The following is a 20605-nucleotide window of genomic DNA, read 5'->3' on the forward strand; positions in this document are numbered from 1 at the left end:
TACCTCTTATCACACTCAGCTATGACAGTGCGGGGCCCAGGGGGCTCAGATCTGAAGTGAGGCCATGGATTCTGTTTGTTCCTCCTCCACCCCCAAGCCACTGTCAGCAGAAGCTCTCTGGATTATACAGCAACTAAGGTCACAAAGTCTCAGCCACTCTGTCCTTGGAAGCATGCAGGGTGAGGATTAGTGATGAAGCCTAAGCCAGAGGACTTAATCATACCGCTACCTAAGCTCACAAAGGGAAGAGGAAGGAGAGAAGGCAGAGGGAGAACAGGTCGGAAAAAGTGAAGGCGAGAACACACAGAAATAAGAAACCTTTCTAAAGATTGTTTTCTTAAGTACTTACAGGCGTAGACATACATGTGGGTGTGAGCCTAGTGTGCTCCAGTACATGGACCAATTCCACAGTCTTCCCAGACATGTACATGCTTAGGGTGAGCATATATGTGTGTGATGGGTACATGCATTCATGGACATGAGCGTGTGCAAACACACACACACACACACACACACACACACACACACACACACACACGCCCACACAAATGCTACAGTTCAGGTCCTGTTCATACCCCTAAGAGTACCTGGGGCAGGAGGAATGGGAAGTTTTCCTGCTGGTAGATTCCTGGCCTCCATGCACAGGACACCTTAAAGGCTATGACAACCAGTCACCCAGAAGGTAGGCTGACCAGCTCAGCTCAGCTGCTTTCCACTGAAGGCCATAGACAATCAGAGACTCAACACCGTACAAGAATTGGCTTATATTTTGGGTGGAAACAGCTCCAATTTCTGGAAATGGACTCAGTTTTGTGATGCTATCTACCATAGAGCACTTGTGAGGATTCTGTAACACGTGGTCCAGAAACACCTTATGAAATACCAAGACTAGAGTCAGGTTGCTGATTCTTTCTGCTCTTACTCAAGACTGACTGAGCCAGCTCCTCCTTGCTCTGGTTCACTCAGTGTTGGGTCATTCAAGCTTGTGGTGGTGTGTTGCTCAGGAAGATGGTTTGTTCCTCAGCGGAACTCAAGTTTGTTCTACAGCTGCCTAAATTCCTCAGTCACTGTACCAAACCTTGAGCTCCCGATGACCTGACCCAACTGGGCTAAGACAAATATTGATCAGTTCATCAACTGATCAATCAAGCTATCAGACTCTCTCAGAGATTGATGTCAATGCCAAATATCTAGTGAACATCTCTTCAGGGCATCCTTTGTGTATGCCCTGAAGTAAGACCGACTACACTACTCCAGAATGCCCCTAGCTCTTTTTTGTGTTTTGTTTTGTTTTTCAAGACAGGGTTTCTCTGTGTAGTTTTGGTACCTGTCCTGGAGCTCGCTCTGTAGACCAGGCTGGCCTTGAACTCACAGAGATCTGCCTGACTCTACCTCCCAAGTGCTGAGATTAAGGCGTGCACCGCCCCCGCCCGGCTTCTCCCCTAGCCCTTTACCCAGCTTTATACAGCTTCATATATACTCACTGAGCTGGGGCACAAAGAAACAAAATCAGAGCTCAGGATGCCAGGCTGTTCATGTTGCTGCTTTTTTTTTTTTTTTTTTTTTTTTTGGCCACTGGGATACCGCACCACCCTATCTGACTCTTTATTTTATCCAGATGACCACTGCTACGACCAAACAATATCCAGGTCTTTCTCCCTAGATAACATCCTGTTTGCCTTACCTTCCCCAAGCTGTGCCACAAGCTCAGTCAGCGGCTGAGAACTTGCCAGCATTCTCATCTCCAGAGGCTCCTGGGCACTTCAGTCCCGAGTTCACTGCCCTTTCCCCCTCCTCTAACACAGCCAAGCTAGAAGACGCACCCCACGCCGTAGCAGACATTTCTCTCCTCTAACACAGCCAAGCTAGAAGACACACCCCACGCCGTAGCAGACATTTCTCACAGGCACTTTGGTGATCTGTTTGCTCTTACACCACCAGTCCTTCCTCACATCACTTCCTTCCCTGCGCCAGTACTTAACGTTTAATTTTTAAAAAATGTATATGGTGTCTTACCTGCATGTCTGTCTATGCACCATGTATATGCAGTGCCCATGGAGGCCAGAAGAGGGCGCCAGATCCCTCTGGGACTGGAGTTACAAATGGTTGTGAGCTACCATGTGGATGCCGGGAATTGAACCCAGGTCCTCTGAAAAGCAGCCAGTGCTCTTAACCATTGAGCCATCTCTATAGCCCCCACCAATGCTATCGTGATGCTCTCACTGGACATAACACGTAACAGGTCTTCAGCCTTCTGTCTCCTATCACACACCACCTTGTTTTACCTTAACTATTCCTTTTACCATTTAGTGGAGCCATCTGTATGCCATGTCTGCTGCCAGAAATTGGGAGTTCAGAGATGCCTCAAGGATTTCACATACATCATCTCTTTTAGAGCTCTCAATGCCTTGAGGTGACAGGAAGGACTGGTAGGTACCTCTTATACAGACGAGAAAAAGAGATCTTGTATTGTGTATCTTCCACTGAAAAGAGGTCTGGCTCCCATACTTCTCTGTAATATCTGGATTCCTCCCATGGACAAGCCCCTTGCTTCCTCCAGTTTCCTGCATCCTTTCCCCTGGTAAACTTTTAGTCTCATCTCCAAGCTCAAGTAAGTCCTAAAGCTCCCCTGTGTGGTTGCACACTCTGTACACTATACACTGACACCCAGGCAAGGGGCTGCAGGGGGCTGATGTCCAGGCTGGCTCCTTGCCAAGTCATGTGGCTGTCTGCTGCAGGATATCTGTACGCCGTGTGAAGATGCATCGTTGTGACTGGTTTAATAAAAAAACTGAACAGCCAATAGCTAGGCAGGAGAAGTTAGGTGGGACTTTCAGGCAGAGAGAGAAACTGAGGGGATGAATTGAGGCACATGAGAGATGTCATCGAGACACGGAGTTGAACATACAGAATGGAGGAGAGGTAAAATACCATGTGGCAAAATGCAGATGATTAATAGAAACTGGTTAATTTAAGTTATAAGAGCTGGTTGGAAGCAAGCCTAAGCTAAGGACAAGCATTCATAATTAATAATAAGTCTCTGTGTCATTATTTGGGGGTTGGCGGTCCCAAAAGAAAGTCTGACAAGAACACCTTGCTGGTGCCCCAGGTCCTGCAGCTGCCTCCCACCAAGAGAGACCAGCCGGCCTTCAGAGAACAAAGAAAAGAAAAACTCAAGGAATATCTGTTAACACGAAAAACCATGTTTTCATACAAACAAGAAAATCAGATATCCAGAGATCAGAAAGTGAAGACGTCTGAAGATCAGGTCCAAGAAGGGAAGAGAGTTCTGATACTCAAAACAGAAATGGCTGATAAAGAAAATATTGGAAACACAAGAAACTGCATTCCATTAAAAGCTGGTGATGTAACCAGTTCAGAAAGACACAACCTGAAGGATAACATTCAAGCTGTGCAGTTATTATCAACTCCGAGGTGATTTCCAAGGACAGATGATGATGTCAGACCAGGAAAGTCACCTTAAAGACAATAAAAAGATTCAAGCAACAGCAGAAAAGCCTAGACAGGATGCTAACGTGCCCCAAAAACGAGTGCTTAGCTATTATCATGGCCAGGTTGTTCAGTCCAAGATTAATGCATTTAGAAAGCTTCCGAATGTCAAAGGTGAGAATCCAGCAACAAGCAAGAAACTTCCTGTTGCTGTGTCCAAAACCACAAAGGCTCAGTCTGTGCCTGCAAACGCCATCAAACGTGACTGCTACCACCAAGTGTGTCAACGCTAAATCTGTGAGCACTACATCCAAGAACACGCTTGTGCGACCACCCATTAGAAGCCTCCACAGTGATACCCAGGGCACTGTGAAACAGGGTCTCGGCAGGACCCTCGCCAATGTGACTGTCAGAAAAGGGCCTTTTAAAAATGAATCACTACGATCAAAACCGGTTGTATCTGTTGTTGATACCCGTCCTCAGGACAGAAAAAGAAATAAGGCACTGTCAAGAAGCGTGACATCTGAAGGTGTAGCCAGGACTAATTTGTCAAATACCAGACTGATAGAAAAGTCAACAAATACCGACCAGCGCAGATACACAGTAGCAGGAGCGACTGTTCATAGATCAGTTCTGCCCAAGGAAACCACAGAAGAGAGAAAAGCTCGAATGACTGAGTGGAGAACTGGCAAAGGAAAAGGGCTAAAAAGGCCACCTAATTTAATAGCTAATCAGTCTGAGCCCAAAGGGCCAAGTGAAAACCCAGTCGAGTCCTTTTGGACTACCATGGCAGAAGAAGATGGACAGAGACTATTTATTGAAAAAGTAAACAAGACCATTTCTGAATGCCTGAACCTGATTAATAAGGGATGCCCAAAAGAAGGAATTTTAGGCACATTGAATGACCTGATTCATAATACTCCAGATGCCAAAAAACTTGTTAAATATTGGATATGTCTTGTACGTATTGAACCAATCACAAGTCCTATTGAAAATATTATCTCAATCTATGAGAAGGCCATTCTGGCAGGGGCTCAGCCTATTGAAGAGATGTGACAAACAGTCATAGATATTCTAACAATGAAGAGTCAAGAAAAAGTTAATTTGGGAGAAAACAGTGAGGAGGCTCATGCAACCAAGGGGACATACCCAGGAAGTCAAAACTGAAGAAACAAGTGTCAATCTAGAATCCAGGAGAGGAGATTGAGAGTCATAGAAACATTGAAGGTTGTGAAGACAACCAAGACAGCAAAACAAAAGATCAAACTGATGATTTTATAACCCCTGATTTAAAAAATGGAAGCAGGTTGCCTAATTTGATATAATGTATCTTCTACACCATACTTACAAAGTATGAAAAAGAAGATACAACATGGTAAAAATTTCATATTTAAAGAGCTAAAGTTTCTCACACCAGTGAGGCGTTCACGATGCATTCAAGACAAGTCTTTACAGCTGCCGGACATGTTAAAAGACCACGACCCTTCTGTGTCTTCCCTGGAACGGCTGTCTGAGTTGGGAGAGGATGCTTTTGTTTGCCGTCCTAATGCAGCACTGTGCCCCAAGTTCTGAGACTGACCTAGTGGGAGAGAAATAGTGCTCCTGAGCAAGGAGATGTTGTCTTACTCCTGTGGTGGTTTGTTACGTACAGCTTTAATAGGTCTGGAGCTGCCCACGTGCCAAAGTATAGTACAGTGAACTTCATCAGCTGGTTTATTGTTTTTAAGATCTAATGTTAGCTTCCTCACTTTACTAATTCCTTACACTACTGCTGAATAGTCAGAAAGTGTAGTCTATATAAATTTATATTTTTACAGTGACTTTGTTTATAATAAATATCTGTATAGTGTTCCAGTGGCGGGGGGGGGGGGGGGGGAGAGAAAGTCTGACAAGAAAGTACAACTACTTTGGCACCCAACATGGGGTCATGTATATCCACATAGGGACCGAGAAAGCTGAAAAAAAAAAAAAAAGTTCCAAACATGGAGCCAGACATGACTTCTTAGTAACTGCATCGCCTAAGCAGGCCCAATGCTAGCAGTGTACAGAGATGCGGCTCTTTTGAGAGGCCCTGCTGAACAGCCGAACACTTGAACAGTCTGCACACAATCAGCACTAGGTACAAACTGCAGCACAGACACAACAACCTCCCAGAACTGAGATAGTTAGGGGAGGTGTGGCTGGGACGACAGGTGTGGCTGGGACGACAGGTGTGGCTGGGACGACAGGTGTGGCTGGGACAGTCAGGTGTGGCTGGGGCAGTCAGGAGTGGCTGGGACTGTCAGGTGTGGATGAGATGACAGGTGTGGCTGGGGCAGTCAGGTGTGGCTGGGGCAGTCAGGTGTGGCTGGGACAGTCAGGTGTGGCTGGGGCAGTCAGGTGTGGCTGGGGCAGTCAGGTGTGGCTAGGGCAGTCAGGTGTGCTGGGACAGTCAGGTGTGGCTGGGGCAGTCAGGTGTGGCTGGGGCAGTCAGGTGTGCCTGAGACGACAGGTGTGGCTGGGGAAGTCAGGTGTGGCTGGGGCAGTCAGGTGTGCTGGGACAGTCAGGTGTGGCTGGGGCAGTCAGGTGTGCTGGGACAGTCAGGTGTGGCTGGGGCAGTCAGGTGTGCTGGGACAGTCAGGTGTGGCTGGGGCAGTCAGGTGTGCCTGAGACGACAGGTGTGGCTGGGACAGTCAGGTGTGGCTGTGGCAGTCAGGTGTGCCTGAGACGACAGGTGTGGCTGGGACAGTCAGGTGTGGCTGGGACAGTCAGGTGTGGCTGTGGCAGTCAGGTGTGGCTGGGGAAGTCAGGAGTGGCTGGGACTGTCAGGTGTGGATGAGACAGTCAGGTGTGGCTGGGGCAGTCAGGTGTGGCTGAGACGACAGGTGTGGCTGGGGCAGTCAGGTGTGGATGAGACAGTCAGGTGTGGCTGGGGTAGTCAGGTGTGGCTGGGACAGTCAGGTGTGGATGAGACAGTCAGGAGTGGCTGGGACAGTCAGGTGTGGCTGGGGCAGTCAGGAGTGGCTGGGACAGTCAGGAGTGGCTGGGACTGTCAGGTGTGGCTGGGACAGTCAGGTGTGGCTGGGGCAGTCAGGTGTGGCTGGGACAGTCAGGTGTGGCTGAGACGACAGGTGTGGCTGGGGCAGTCAGGTGTGGCTGGGGCAGTCAGGTGTGGCTGAGACGACAGGTGTGGCTGGGGCAGTCAGGTGTGGATGAGACAGTCAGGTGTGGCTGGGGTAGTCAGGTGTGGCTGGGACAGTCAGGTGTGGATGAGACAGTCAGGAGTGGCTGGGACAGTCAGGTGTGGCTGGGGCAGTCAGGAGTGGCTGGGACAGTCAGGAGTGGCTGGGACTGTCAGGTGTGGCTGGGACAGTCAGGTGTGGCTGGGGCAGTCAGGTGTGGCTGGGACAGTCAGGTGTGGCTGAGACGACAGGTGTGGCTGGGGCAGTCAGGTGTGGCTGGGGCAGTCAGGTGTGGCTGGGACAGTCAGGTGTGGCTGTGGCACTCAGGTGTGGCTGTGGCAGTCAGGTGTGGCTGTGGCAGTCAGGTGTGGCTGGGGCAGTCAGGTGTGGCTGAGACACAGGTGTGGCTGGGACAGTCAGGTGTGGCTGTGGCACTCAGGTGTGGCTGGGGCAGTCAGGTGTGGCTGAGACGACAGGTGTGGCTGGGGCAGTCAGGTGTGGCTGTGACTGTCAGGTGTGGCTGGGACTGTCAGGTGTGGCTGGGGCAGTCAGGTGTGTCTGGGACAGTCAGGTGTGTCTGGGGCAGTCAGGTGTGGCTGAGACAGTCAGGTGTGGCTGAGACAGTCAGGTGTGGCTGAGACAGTCAGGTGTGGCTGGGACGACAGGTGTGGCTGTGGCAGTCAGGAGTGGCTGGGACGACAGGTGTGGCTGTGGCAGTCAGGAGTGGCTGGGACAGTCAGGTGTGGCTGGGACGACAGGTGTGGCTGTGGCAGTCAGGTGTGGCTGAGACTGTCAGGTGTGGCTGGGACTGTCAGGTGTGGCTGTGGCAGTCAGGTGTGGCTGTGGCAGTCAGGTGTGGCTGGGGCAGTCAGGTGTGGCTGTGGCAGTCAGATGTGGCTGGGGCAGTCAGGTGTGGCTGGGGCAGTCAGGTGTGGCTGGGACTGTCAGGTGTGGCTGGGACTGTCAGGTGTGGCTGGGGCAGTCAGGTGTGTCTGGGACAGTCAGGTGTGGCTGAGACAGTCAGATGTGTCTGGGGCAGTCAGGTGTGGCTGAGACAGTCAGGTGTGGCTGAGACAGTCAGGTGTGGCTGAGACAGTCAGGTGTGGCTGAGACAGTCAGATGTGTCTGGGGCAGTCAGGTGTGGCTGAGACAGTCAGGTGTGGATGAGACAGTCAGGTGTGGCTGGGGTAGTCAGGTGTGGCTGGGACGACAGGTGTGGCTGGGACGACAGGTGTGGCTGGGACGACAGGTGTGGCTGTGGCACTCAGGTGTGGCTGTGGCAGTCAGGTGTGGCTGGGACAGTCAGGTGTGGCTGAGACAGTCAGGTGTGCCTGGGACGACAGGTGTGGCTGGGGCAGTCAGGTGTGGCTGGGACAGTCAGGTGTGGCTGGGACTGTCAGGTGTGGCTGGGACGACAGGTGTGGCTGTGGCAGTCAGGAGTGGCTGGGACAGTCAGGTGTGGCTGGGACGACAGGTGTGGCTGTGGCAGTCAGGAGTGGCTGGGACTGTCAGGTGTGGCTGAGACGACAGGTGTGGCTGGGGCAGTCAGGTGTGGCTGAGACACAGGTGTGGCTGAGACAGTCAGGTGTGGCTGGAACAGTCAGGTGTGACTGGGACAGTCAGGTGTGGCTGGGGCACTCAGGTGTGGCTGGGGCAGTCAGGTGTGGCTGGGGCAGTCAGGTGTGGCTGTGGCAGTCAGGTGTGGCTGGGGCAGTCAGGTGTGGCTCCCACCACTGTCTGTGGACCTGAAGAAGACAGAGTCAGCTGCCAGCACCATGTGCTTAGCCAGCCACACAGTGGAATGCCTGGCCTTTTAAAGTTTGTCTCCTATAGTCAGAGAAGGCTGCAGACCAGAGAAGACTGCAAAAAGTGAGGTCCACGCTGAGAAAACCTCTGAATAGGTACAGTATGCTTGAAAATATGCTTAGATGCTGAAGAAAGAAAAGAAAATGGGTAAAGTCATAGAAAAAATAGTTTAAAAATTAAAGTCTTTAAAGAGAGAGTAAAGTAATATAAAATAAATAAGCCACGAAAGGATGGGAAATATAACCCAGGATGTCTGGATCCTGTATAGCACTTTAGCAACTTTAAATTTTTTAAATGCTAATGAACAAAACAATGGCAGCTGCTGACAGATACTGGATTGTGGGAAAAACTACTGAATTAAACTAGTCTATATATTTTAAGAATGTCTTAACTTTAGAATGGAACTCAAAAAATGTGCTGTGTTGGGGGAGAGGTGTGCTTTTGTTTCCATCGGAAACAAAAAGCTATGGATTCCTTCAAAATTAATAAAGATGAGATTTAATTGGGGGAAACCTCCTGAAAATCTTGGCTGTAGACATGAAGGAAGAAACCAAGAAAAACTATAAGACAGGTGACATATAAATTGATCCCTGGACATGGGAACAGCTCTGAGACTGGATGAGGCATGATAAATCTTGTTAGCTACAGAGTTCTCATGACTTATTATTACATGCCATATTTTCATATGGCATTGATGGAGATTTATATTACAGTTTGATTATACAGACCAAATGGACTTATAAAGTTGACAGACATCTTTTACCTGCTCAAACATTGAACAGAAAATCATCTTCAGCTGATTGTGTGTTATGTGTACACACCACACATTCTATACTTGTGTTAATGGTGATATGTATGTTACCTTTAAAAGTCTGTGTGTTTTCAGGGGAAAAAAAAAAGGACCAGACATCAATGGAGACAAGTAGCCCAGGTGATCCAGCCTCTCAGAATGCCTCCGTTGCAGCTTCCTCAACAATCTGTATTCAGAACAACTTCAAAGCAGCTAGCTGAGATGGTCCAGCCTCACAGACTACTCTAGCCAGGACTTCAGTTAAGCCCTGCACTTTCCCAATACACAGAGACTGGACAACAAATGATACAGTTAGCTCTCCCAGGACTTGACAATTATCCCAATTTTCTCAGAGTCCCCTAAAGATGCCATCACCCCCAGACAACAGGAAGTAATATTAAGAACATGATGCCTACATTCCTGAGAGGTGGTGGTGGGGTTTGGGATACTTGTCATTGTTTAGGGGTATTGGTTGTAAATTGTTACTGGTTATGGTAAGGGAGGAAAAAAGCAAGGGAGGTTAGATTCAAGGATCTGTTTCTCAAAAGAAGAAGAGGTGATACAGAAATGACAGGATAAAAGGATAGATTATTAAATCTACTTTTAAACTAAAAAGTAACTATCAATCTCAAATATTTTACATTAGTATGGATTTTTGTATATTTATACAAATTTAAGATTATTTTTGTTATAACATGCTGTATATATGTTTCTACTCTTGTTTAAGGTATTTTTGTATATTGATAAAAATTTAAGGTTATTTTTGTTATAACATACTGTAAGGTAATGTACCTATGTGGCTCACTTAAAAATGTAATATAAATGTTCTTGAAAGCTATTATTATAAATTATTTAGCATAATTTAAAAATGTAGGTTAGTAGTTATCTATAACAATCAAACTTGTAGTCATGATAGGTATGTTTTCAAGGTTAAACAGAGACATTTTTAGATAGATAGATGCTCTTCAACACTTCAGAGACCTACCAAATGTAGGATTTAAGAAGTTTTAATAACACAAGGCTTTTCATGACAGTGAGGTATATCTGTTCCTGGCAGCATCAATTTACTTCAGAGAAGATGATGGGCATTGAAGAACCTCCATATGGAGTTTGCTTTCAATGTGGCAAAGCCAACCATTGGGCAAGAAACTGCCCTTGCCTCAATTGCTGACAGTATGCTGTCCACACTGGACAAGCAGGACACAAAAGAAGGTGACTGCCAAACTTTGCCAAGACAGGGTAAGACAGTTCTTCAAAAATTTCCTTCTTCACAAAAAAGTCTGTCAGATAGTCTAGGCCTATAGGCCCAAGATAGATGCCCCAACGTTGCAGAGGAATCTTGGGTGACTATCTAGGCAGCCAGCTGTTTCTGTCATTTCTATAGTTTTGGAAGTTGTTTTCTCTGTACTTCCTGTTTAGTCAGGTAACATTATACCCTTCTCAAGTGTTTGATGGGGTTGAAGACTAGATAGTTATACTGTTTTCCTTGTTACCAAATTCAAAAAAGAAACTTACAAAAGAGATATAAAGTTTATAAGGTTGAGAGACATAAAAGCTTAAGTCATCCATCTAAGAAAATGTTTTTAGGTCTAAAAAGATACTTTTAGATTGGTAATACAAGTTATAATAGAAAGCGGTTATATATAAAACTTTGGACTTATCAAGAGAGATAGATAACAGAGCAATTTCTCTGAATTGCCAAATACGAATGGACTGAGTATTGTAAATGTAATTCTTACCTGATAATTGTTCTTATTGTATATAATTTTACTATGTCAGAGTTAAAATCTTTCCTTTTTATTTAGACAAATGGGGGGAAATGTTGTGGGATATTTGTACAGTGTGTGAAGATGTGTTGTTGTGATTGGTTTAATAAAAAGCTGAATGGCCAATAACTAAGCAGAAGAAGTTAGGCTGGACTTGTGGGCAGAGAGAGAAACTGAAGGGATGAATCTAGGCACATGAGAGATGCCAGTGAGACACAGAGGGAGTCGGACATACAGAATAGAGGAGAGGTAGAAAGCCATGTGGCAAAATGTAGATTAATAGAAACTGGTTAATTTAAGTTATGAGAGCAAGCTGGGAACAAGTCTAAGTTAAGGCCAAACTTTCATAATTAATAAGACTTTGTGTCATTATTTGGGGGCTGGCGGTCCCAAAAGAAAGTCCGACCGGAAAGTCCAACTACAACTGTCTACAGTGAAGAAGGAGCCTTCTACTGACTGGTCTGCAAATAAGAGGCATCTTTACATGATTTGTGTGAAGGCGTCATAGAGGCCAGCTGTAAAACGGATCCCCTCTGGCTTCCAGAAGTGCTCCTTTGCTTGTTCCTGCTTCCTCAGATGCCCTTGGCAAGCTCAGCCTGGTCAAAACCAACCTGGAAACTACGACACCGAAGCTTGTGGCCCTTTTGGTGCTGTGTATCCCAGACAGTGGCACCTCCATCCAGTCATCTAGCCAGGGACCTGGCACTGACCTGTGTGCTTCTCTACTCCCCAGAATCCTCCAGTCCTGCTGATTCCAACTCCTGTGTCTGCTGAGTCTCTCTCCACCTCTCCTCATTTAGTCCTTGCTCTGAACAGTCCAAGATCCCCCTTCTTGATCTTTCTGTTCCAAACTTATTACACTTCCAAAACATCTCTGAAGTAAAGAGTTTTTTTTTTTAAAGTCCTACAGTATCTTCTCATTTCCAACCAAAGAACAATACCACACACAAACCCAGCAAAGCCCTCTGTGAGCTAGCCACTCCTTCCTGCTCACGCTTCACCATGAGCCTCTCCACCTCTGTATCTGTGGCTTTGCACAGGCGCAGCCCTCTAGCTCGGGTATCCTGCTCCACAATTTTCTTCTATCCTCCTATCTTTTCCTCACCCTCTAAGACCCAGACCCAGCTACATCATCTAGCTAGGGCTTCACAAGGAGTAGATGTTCAACAAGTGTTCATTATATGACTAGAGAAAAGACGGATGTACCGAGTCATGAAATGGCTGACTGCATGTGGCAGTTTTCCTGTGAAACAGCTTTGTGTTTACATATTTCACACATGATACCTGTCATACTGTTATATGATAGATAACATACCGTTATATGATATATAATACATCATACTGTTATATGATAGCTACTTGTCTACATATCCGTCTCTGCAACTGTGAGCTCCTTAGGTGAGTCCTAGTGTCTAGCTCACTCTGAATGCTCAGCTCCATACACAGTGGACAGTATCTAGAGATAGAGGGAGAAAATGTAGCAAACAGGATGCCAACATTCATGAGCCATCTAAGGATACATAGTGAGATCCTGTCTAAAAGACAGGTGGAGTGGGGAGAGATGCCTAGGCCATGAGGGCATTGCCCTCATGACCATGCTGCCATTGGGGAACTATTCTGAAAAGCTAACGAAAGGCAGGGACCATCTTCTCCCTCAAAGTTAAGGGTTTGTAGAATTTTGCGTGGATATTTGGATTAGGAACTTCAGTCAAAAAAGTGTTTCCATAGCAGAGCATGGTGGCAGATGCCTGTAACATCAGCTCTATAGAGGCAGAGGCAAGGTCAGCCTGAGATGCACAGTGAGTCCCAGGCCAGCCTGGGCTTATCAAATGAGAAGATGTCTCAAACAAACAAACAAACAAACAAACAAACAAACAAACAAACAAACAAGAATCAGAACGCATTTCTAAGCTGGGTGAGGTGGCTCATGCTTGAAACTCAGCATCTGCAAAGCAGAGGCAAGAAGACTGTAAATTGGAGTCTAGATGGAGCCAAAGGTTAAGACCTTGTCTCAAAAACCAAAAATACCTCACTAAACCAGATGGGATGGTACATGCCTTATAATCTCAGTGCTTGGCTGAGGCAGGAGAATCATTCCTTTGAGGCCAACCTAGGTTGTATAGTGAGAGTCTGAATAAAAAAAAAAAAAAAAAAAAAAAAGGCCCAGGAGAGGTGGCACACATCTTTAATCCCAGTACCAGGGAAACAGAGGCAGAGGGATCTCTTAATTTGAGGCCAGTCTGGTCTATGTAGCAAGTTCCAGGCCAGCCAGAGCTACACAGTGAGACCCTGTTTCAAAACAAAACAGAAAATCATCCTAAAAAGCCAAAAGGAGGGGTTGGGAATTTAGCTTAGTGGTAGAGCACTTGCCTAGCAAGCGCGAGGCCCTGGGTTCGGTCCTCAACTCTGTTAAAAAAAAAAAAAAGCCAAAAGGAATTCTAAAAGAAAGGGGTTGGGGAGGAAGAGGAAGAGAGGAAGAGAAAGCAAGTGAGAAGCAAGGGAGTCCCTGTAGTTGATTCCTGACTGGTGTCTATACTGAACTACACTCATATCTCAGGCCCCTCCCAATTCCGTATGTCACTATAGCATTTTAACATAGAGTCAGCTGCTTACATCCAATTTAAAAATAAGCAAGGGTCTGAGTTTCTCCAAATAAAATACATAAATGGCCAATAAATTCATAAAAAAGATGTCCAACATATCACTTACTAGTCATTAGGAAAACACAAATCCAAACAACAGGGATATAGCACGCCACCCCCACAGGATGGCTAAGATGGGAAAAACAAAGAGATGTCACTAAGTGTTGAGGACAGGGATAAGCTAGAATCCTGCACATTCTGTCGGGGATGTAAGACTACAGTATAGCCACTTTGGAAAACAGCCTAGTAATGTATCCAAATGATAAACACAGAGTTACTATGTGAAAGACAAAATCACTCCTAGGTATATGCCCAATAGAAATGAAGCATAAATCTACACAAAACTGTGTACAATAATTCAGATAAGAGAACATAACAGTCCAAAATAGAAGCAATCTGCCCATCAATTGATGGATAACCACAGCATGGATGTCATTCAACAAAAGGGAAAAAAGTCCCCACGGATACTAAAATATGGCTAGACCTTGATACCACCATGCTAAAGTGAATGAAGTCAGCCACACAGGACAACACGCATGATGCCATTTGAATGAAATGGCCCAAACAGGCCAATCTAAATGCAGAAGGCAAACTGTTGATTATTTTGGGGGGTAAAGGTGGTTTGTGGGGATGACCACTGGTGGGCACAGTTCACCCACCGAACAGGCATTCTTTGAGAACCCACTCTATACCAGGCTCTCGGCTAAACGGCCAAGACACAGCGATTAATAACCTTAGTCTCGGGCTGGCAAGATGGCTCAGTGTGTAAAAGCACTTGCTGCCAAGCCTGACGACCAATCATTGATCCCCAAGACCCATGTGGTGGAAGGAGAGAACTGACTCTGGAAAATTGTCACCTGACCTCCAATAGGCTCCGAGGCATATGTGCCTCCCCCCAATAGATAAATGTAATAAAACTATAAATAAACAGATAAATAAATTCAGGCCCTGTGTTGATAAATTTAAGTGTTTGGGGAGGAAGACATAAAATTGCTACATAGATGATTACCAGTATGATAAGCTCTGCTTAGATCCACCTGACAGCTGTCACCTGGGACTATAGAAATACTAACAGCAGGCCTGAGGGCTAAAGCTAGCTATGAAGGACCTCTTTCTTAGAACCAGAAGATCAGGAAAGGGGCCCCAAAAGGAAGGCCAGGCTAACGAACAGTGTGGGCTTACCAATACCACCAAGGGGAAGTAATACTACACGCTCCTCAAGTCTTCAGAAACCAAGCCCAGACTTCCCAGTAGGGCCTCCTCACAGCTGAATAATGCAAGATAAACAACCCCAAGAATAAACATATAGTCATGCACAAACCACAAGCGGTCTCACTCGGTCTCTTTCACATCCACTAGCCTGTGCTCACATGTACCATATACAACCACAACCATGACCCACACTTCAGTCCCACACCCCTAAAAGTATATAAACACTTGACATAAATAAATACACACAGGCCACCATACCCAGCTGGCTCCTGCTCCAATCTTCACTCTCTGGGGTGTTGGCAGTAGGCTGTCCCTCTGGCTCTTTTCCTTCTCCTTGCTTCTGCAGAAAGAAAGCCTGACTCCAGCTTCCTGTCCTCATGGGTTGGGATGTAAGTTCAGCCTCTGGTCCCTGGCCCCTGCCTGGCTATCTGGTCCAATGTTATGCCCGAAATCGGAAGAGTTTCCTCTAGGGTACTGCAAGATCTCTGCTCTTGCAGCCAGTCATTGCTTGGGTCTGTACCATTGGGGGAGGTATAGACTCGTGAGTACACGTACCCTTGTCACACAGCCTGACTACAACTCTCATTCCCAGATGGGGAAACTGAGTATGTGAACATCTGCTCTGTGCTGATTTTACCTGCCTGAGAGAACCTTCCTGATCTACAGCTTCAGCCCTGTGTTTCTTGACCTCTCATTTTAGTACTAGACTCCAGAGCTTTCTTTTTCCACGGCCACACATCTGCCAGTTCCCTTGTGTGTGCTCTAACCCTGACACCAGGCCAGGATGGGAGCCACAGAAAACTAGGAGAGTGATTTGTAGGAGGTGTGGTCAGGAGGTAGAGGCAGAAAGATAGGGGTTAAGGCCAGTCACATCTACTGAGTTCAAATCCAGCCTGGGCTATATACTAAGTGATTGATTCCTTCCTTCCTTCCTTCCTTCCTTCCTTCCTTCCTTCCTTCCTTCCTTCCTTCCTTCCTTCCTTCCTTCCTTCTTTCCTCCCTTCCCTCCCTCCCTTCCTCCTTTCTTTCATCCTTTAATTAGGTCTAATACCTGATTCAAAATGGAACTAGAAAATACGGGAGTAGGTCACAACAGGAGCGCCAACCCCCATCTTCGATTGACAAGACTACAAAACTGAGGCTCCACCTTCACATTTCTCCCCCTGAGCCCCTCTTTTTACCATGGCCTCTGGCTCCGACTCCTCTGATGGGCTCTGGTACTCCCTATGTTTCCTCTTCTTCATGGGTTTTAGGAGCTCAGAAGCGATGGTACAGCCTGAGTTCTCTACTATGACTGACCTACAAAAGGAACGGTCTCATTTGAGAAAAACAAAACAACAATAAAAAAAATCCCAAAAAAACCTATACAGTTTATAGTATATAGTGTATCCACATTTTCCTAAGCACAGAGCTGGAAAGGGACCTTAAGGGCTCAAAACCTGGTGAGAAAGGCTGTAACCTGTCGATCTTACCGCTTCTGAAAAGGCGGAGGGCAGTGGTCGCCTGAAGAACCCAGGTCTGGGGCAGTGCCTTGTTGAGGCCCACAAGTCTGGCACTCGCAGGAGCTCGCGTCCTTTGGGGGTTCCTGAGAGGTGACTTCTTGAGGGTTCCGGTGGACATCTTCTGTGGGAGCCCACTGGGCCTTAGTCTTCCCATCCCTGGACAACCACATCCAGGCTCCGCCCACATCCCTACAGCCCATCTCCTACTGGCCAGCATCCTTCAAGCCTTCTCCGCTTAGGACTGCCTCTGGTTACATTCCCATCCAAGAGTCCTCAGGAAGCTCGAGCCTCACCCACCCACGCATTGCCCCGGGGAGCAGGATCCTACCAGGGTGCCGGGTGTCCGTATCGCCTCCAGTAGGGCCACCTTCATGTCTGACCAGCCCTTCTTGCTGTCGTTCCGGGCATGGTGGTCGTTCTATTCCCATCATATTCAGTGGCGCGTACTCGCTTATCCGGAACTAGGGATGCAGAAAATTCTGAGGACTGTGACTTCTGCACTAGCTCTCTACCCACCTTGGGTCACCCACACTTTATTTTGCTCTGCCAGCTACACTTCAGGTCTATAGACTCCGCCCACTCCTCCCCAACCACGCCTCCACCTACGGAGCCAGTCCCAGGATGAGTCACTCTAAACCACGCCCACCATCCTCAGCCTTTCCGCCTCAAGCCCCGCCTTCAAGCCCACATGCCCCGCCCCACAGCTGCCAATCCTCTTGGGCACTAACCCGTAGGCCACTCCCGGCTGAAGGTGTGGAAACCCCTGTCCAATCCAGAAGCCTGACTGTGCTATTGGTCCCCGGCCCGGTGCTTAGCTGTGGCAGAATGGTGGCAGTAACTGGTTCGCTGGTGCTAGTCACCCGCTCCAGGGTGCCCACATGGACTGGCTCCCTGGGATAGGACACATCCAGGGCTGTGCTGGGCAGACCAAGGGTAGCTGCATTGGCTAGAAACAGATACACAGATAAGACAGGGCACAGATGAGCCTGGTGACCCGTGCAGGTGAGAAGCAGAGCCTAGTGGCACATGCCTTTAATCCCTGCACTCAGGAGGCAGAGGAGGCAGATCACTGAGTTCGAGGCCAGCCTGGTCTACAGAGAGAGTTCCAGGACAGCCAGGGCTACATAGAGAAACCTTGTCGCAAACAGAACAAAACAGAACAAAGCACAATAATAAAAAGATGGAAAATTGTCATCCTCATCTGCCCTCGATCCACACCCTCTTGAGCAAGCATGTGACCTCCAGACCTCTGACCTTGACTTACTAGGAATAACAAAGGCAGTTGCAGGCAGGGGAGGACGGGAACCTGCGCTGTCTCTGGCCACCAGGTGCACACTGACCTCCCCTGTGGAAGATCCCTTCAGTGTCCTTAGTATCTCCATTTCCGTGTGCCCCTCCATCCAGAAGAGTCTACAAATCAAACACAGCCACCAGGATGATGAGGATGGGGAGGGAAGGGCTTTTTGGAGGAGAAACTGGTCACTTTCACATCAGCAACATGCAGAGAAAGGTCTCATCTCTGAGAGGAGTAGAATGTCCTAGGACACCAGCATCAGGTCTGACTCCTGGCCTTCACCCAGGTTATACAGAACTCTGGCCAGGCCCTGCATCTTCCCCTGCCCATTATTTGTGGCATAAATGGCATGTGTGAGGATACCATACACACTGTGTAGAAATGGCTCATAGGAAGTGTGATTCAGGCCAAGGTTGTTTTGGCCAGTGACAAAGCCCAGGCTAAGTCCAAATCATCTCTTTCTTGATTTCCCACTTCCGTTCCCTTTCTTTGAGGACTCAAGAGTCTTCAGGTACCACATTCTCCTCTATCCAAACAAGGTCGGTCCTTGTGGAAGGTGGCATCTTTCCTGATCTTGTTCGTTCGTGTTTCCCTGTGCACTACTCCCACCAAACCCAGACGCAGCCACGAATGATTAGTTGAAAGAGGGGTGTAATGCCTCGGTGGAAGCCTCTCTTGAACAAATGCATGTACCTGAATAGCAAAAGTGTAGCAATATGAAAACCCAGTCAGTGCAAGGTCCAGAAGCTAGAGGTATAAGCTTATTGGCAAAGCACTTGACTAGCATGCATGAATCCTGTGTTCAAATCCAGCAGACAGGTTGGGGGCTGGAGAAGAGGAGGGGAGAGGAGGGAAGGAGAGAGAACAGTACTCTGTAGCATGGTTGCTACTCAGCTGTCCCTTAGCAGCCACGGCTTAAATGGGAAGGAAGGAGCATGAGGCTGAGTCCAGGACAGAGTCTTGAGTTAGATGCTCAGCTTCTCTACATTTTCACCTGTGACTCCAGAGAGCAGCTTTCCCACTCTGGGCCTCAGTTTTCTTTTCTTTGCCTTTTTTTTTTTTAAACACATGGGATATATATTTTTTAAGATTTATTTATTTATTATACAATGTTCTGTCAGTGTGCATCCCTGCAGGCCAGAAGGGGGCACTAGATCTCATTACAGATGGTTGTGAGCCAGGGTTTTTTTTTTCAAGACAGGGTTTCTCTGTGTAGCTTTGGAGCTTGTCCTGGATCTCACTTTGTAGACCAGGATAGACTCGAACTCACAAAGATTCGACTGGCTCTGCCTCCCAAGTGCTGGGATTAAAGGTGTGCGCCACCACTGCCCGGCGCTTTTTTAATTAATTAATTAATTAACTAATATTAATTAATTAAGTATATAGTGTTCTGTCTGCATGTATGACTGCAAGCCAGAAGAGGGTACCAGATCTTATTGTAGATGATTGTGAGCCACCATGTGGTTGCTGGGAATTGAACTCAGGACCTCTGAAAGAGCAGCTAGTGCTCTTAACCTCTGAGCCATCTCTCCAGCCCCAGCCTCAGTTTTCTTAACTGTAAAATAAAATAAACGTGGTAATGGCACCTACCTGAAGGGGCTCTGGTGAATGCTGGCTGTGAGGTAGAGAAACCAGCAAGTCTTTGACAAATAGAACTCCACTCCCTTTAGACAGACACTCAGGTTGGTTGCCAGCTTCTAGCCAATACCATGGACACTGCCCACTTGCAAAATCAGGTTGCAATGGCTGCTGTCTTGTGCCTACCCTCCACCCCCTTGCTGTTCTTGTGTGCTCATTTATTTCCAAGAGTTTCCCCCCTAAAATGGAATATATTACAGATGTCTATCATTGCAAGTATAAAGCCATGGTATAAACAGATAAGGTCAGATATGTGGCCTAATTAAAGAAGCATTCAACCCAAACAAGATGAATTTATAATTCAGAATTCCCCAAATTTCAATCCAATTTACTTTGCTTTTCACAGCTTAAGTGTTTATACCACTTAGAAATATTTACTCTTATTTTATGTGTACAGTTCTCTTACTGGAACGTATGACTGGGCACCACGGGCATGCAGTACCTGCTGGGACCAGAAGGCTTCTGATGCCCCTGAAACTGGAGCTCCCGATGGTTGTCAGACACTATGTGGGTGCTGGGAACTGAACCTGGGTCCTCTGCAAGAGCAACAGGTGCTCCTAACCCTGAGCCACCTCTCCACCCATGCCTTTGTACCACTTTTAGTGATTTTAAATAGAATAAATCTTTTATTTAAGATACTGACGATCATGAAGAGTGGCTGCTTATTCAAAGAACTCTTTCAAAAACCAGTCCCATGTGGCAGGTGTCTCAGAGAAGCAGCTGAAGATGCCCTTTCCGACAGGGCTTGCTGTCTGCTCTCAGCAAGTCCTGGAGAACCAATGAAGTGCCAGCACTGCTCTATGCTCTGGGGACACTGGTGCCACCAAGACAGAGGGCTCTCATGAGGCTTATACTTTAAAGACAAAAGGAGGAGGGTGGAGCTGGAGACACACTTGAAAGTTGTTGTACACAGATGATATTTAAGACATAGAAGGGAATGCAGAGAAAAGAGTGGAGCCTTGGAGCACCAAAACAATTGCAGGTTGGGAGGGCAACAGAGATCCAGTGCCAGTGTGAAGAAAGCCTGCAGTGAGGGGGAGGGGAGTCAGAGGAGGCCCCCTTCTGGAGACTAATGGAGATAACCATCAGCCACCAGCCTCAGGTTCTCCGGGATTGGCCAGGGGACTCTCATTCAAATGTTCTCTCCCCAAATCATCTCCCCTCTAGATGACCAGATGACAGAGGCCTATAAAAGCCCCACCCCTTTACCTTCATTCAAGGCATCTCTGCAGGGTCGTCTCAGGGTTAGGGCGTGCTGCTCCACAGGCTGAGGCCTCTGTTGAGATTCTACCAGCATTTTACCATCTCTGTTCCATCTTGCTGGCTTCACAAGGCTACTCCCA

General features: G+C 47.3%; 1 protein-coding gene and 1 pseudogene across 9 annotated transcripts in view; one reads left to right on the plus strand and one right to left on the minus strand.

Moving 5' to 3' along the window:
* L3mbtl1 (L3MBTL histone methyl-lysine binding protein 1) overlaps nt 1–20605 on the minus strand; it is a 37710-nt gene extending 17105 nt beyond the window's left edge. For 2 of the 9 annotated variants that reach the window (XM_042276745.2, XM_076571219.1), the window contains exons 1-7: nt 20472–20605; nt 17595–17740; nt 17059–17276; nt 16659–16791; nt 16301–16451; nt 16010–16127; nt 15075–15168 (exon numbers count right to left, since the gene is read on the minus strand). In XM_042276745.2, the coding sequence (XP_042132679.2) occupies nt 15075–15168; nt 16010–16127; nt 16301–16451; nt 16659–16791; nt 17059–17276; nt 17595–17730 (850 nt within the window). In that variant the 5' untranslated portion in view covers nt 17731–17740; nt 20472–20605. Of the gene's footprint in view, nt 1–15074; nt 15169–16009; nt 16128–16300; nt 16452–16658; nt 16792–17058; nt 17277–17594; nt 17844–20471 lie in introns of those variants that run through there. The other 7 variants (XM_076571217.1, XM_076571215.1, XM_076571218.1 and 4 more) reach the window with 7 other exon arrangements.
* LOC102917997 (cytoskeleton-associated protein 2 pseudogene) lies at nt 22–4633 on the plus strand (annotated as a pseudogene).

Source organism: Peromyscus maniculatus, chromosome 4, assembly GCF_049852395.1.
Source record: "Peromyscus maniculatus bairdii isolate BWxNUB_F1_BW_parent chromosome 4, HU_Pman_BW_mat_3.1, whole genome shotgun sequence".
NCBI lineage: Eukaryota > Metazoa > Chordata > Mammalia > Rodentia > Cricetidae > Peromyscus > Peromyscus maniculatus.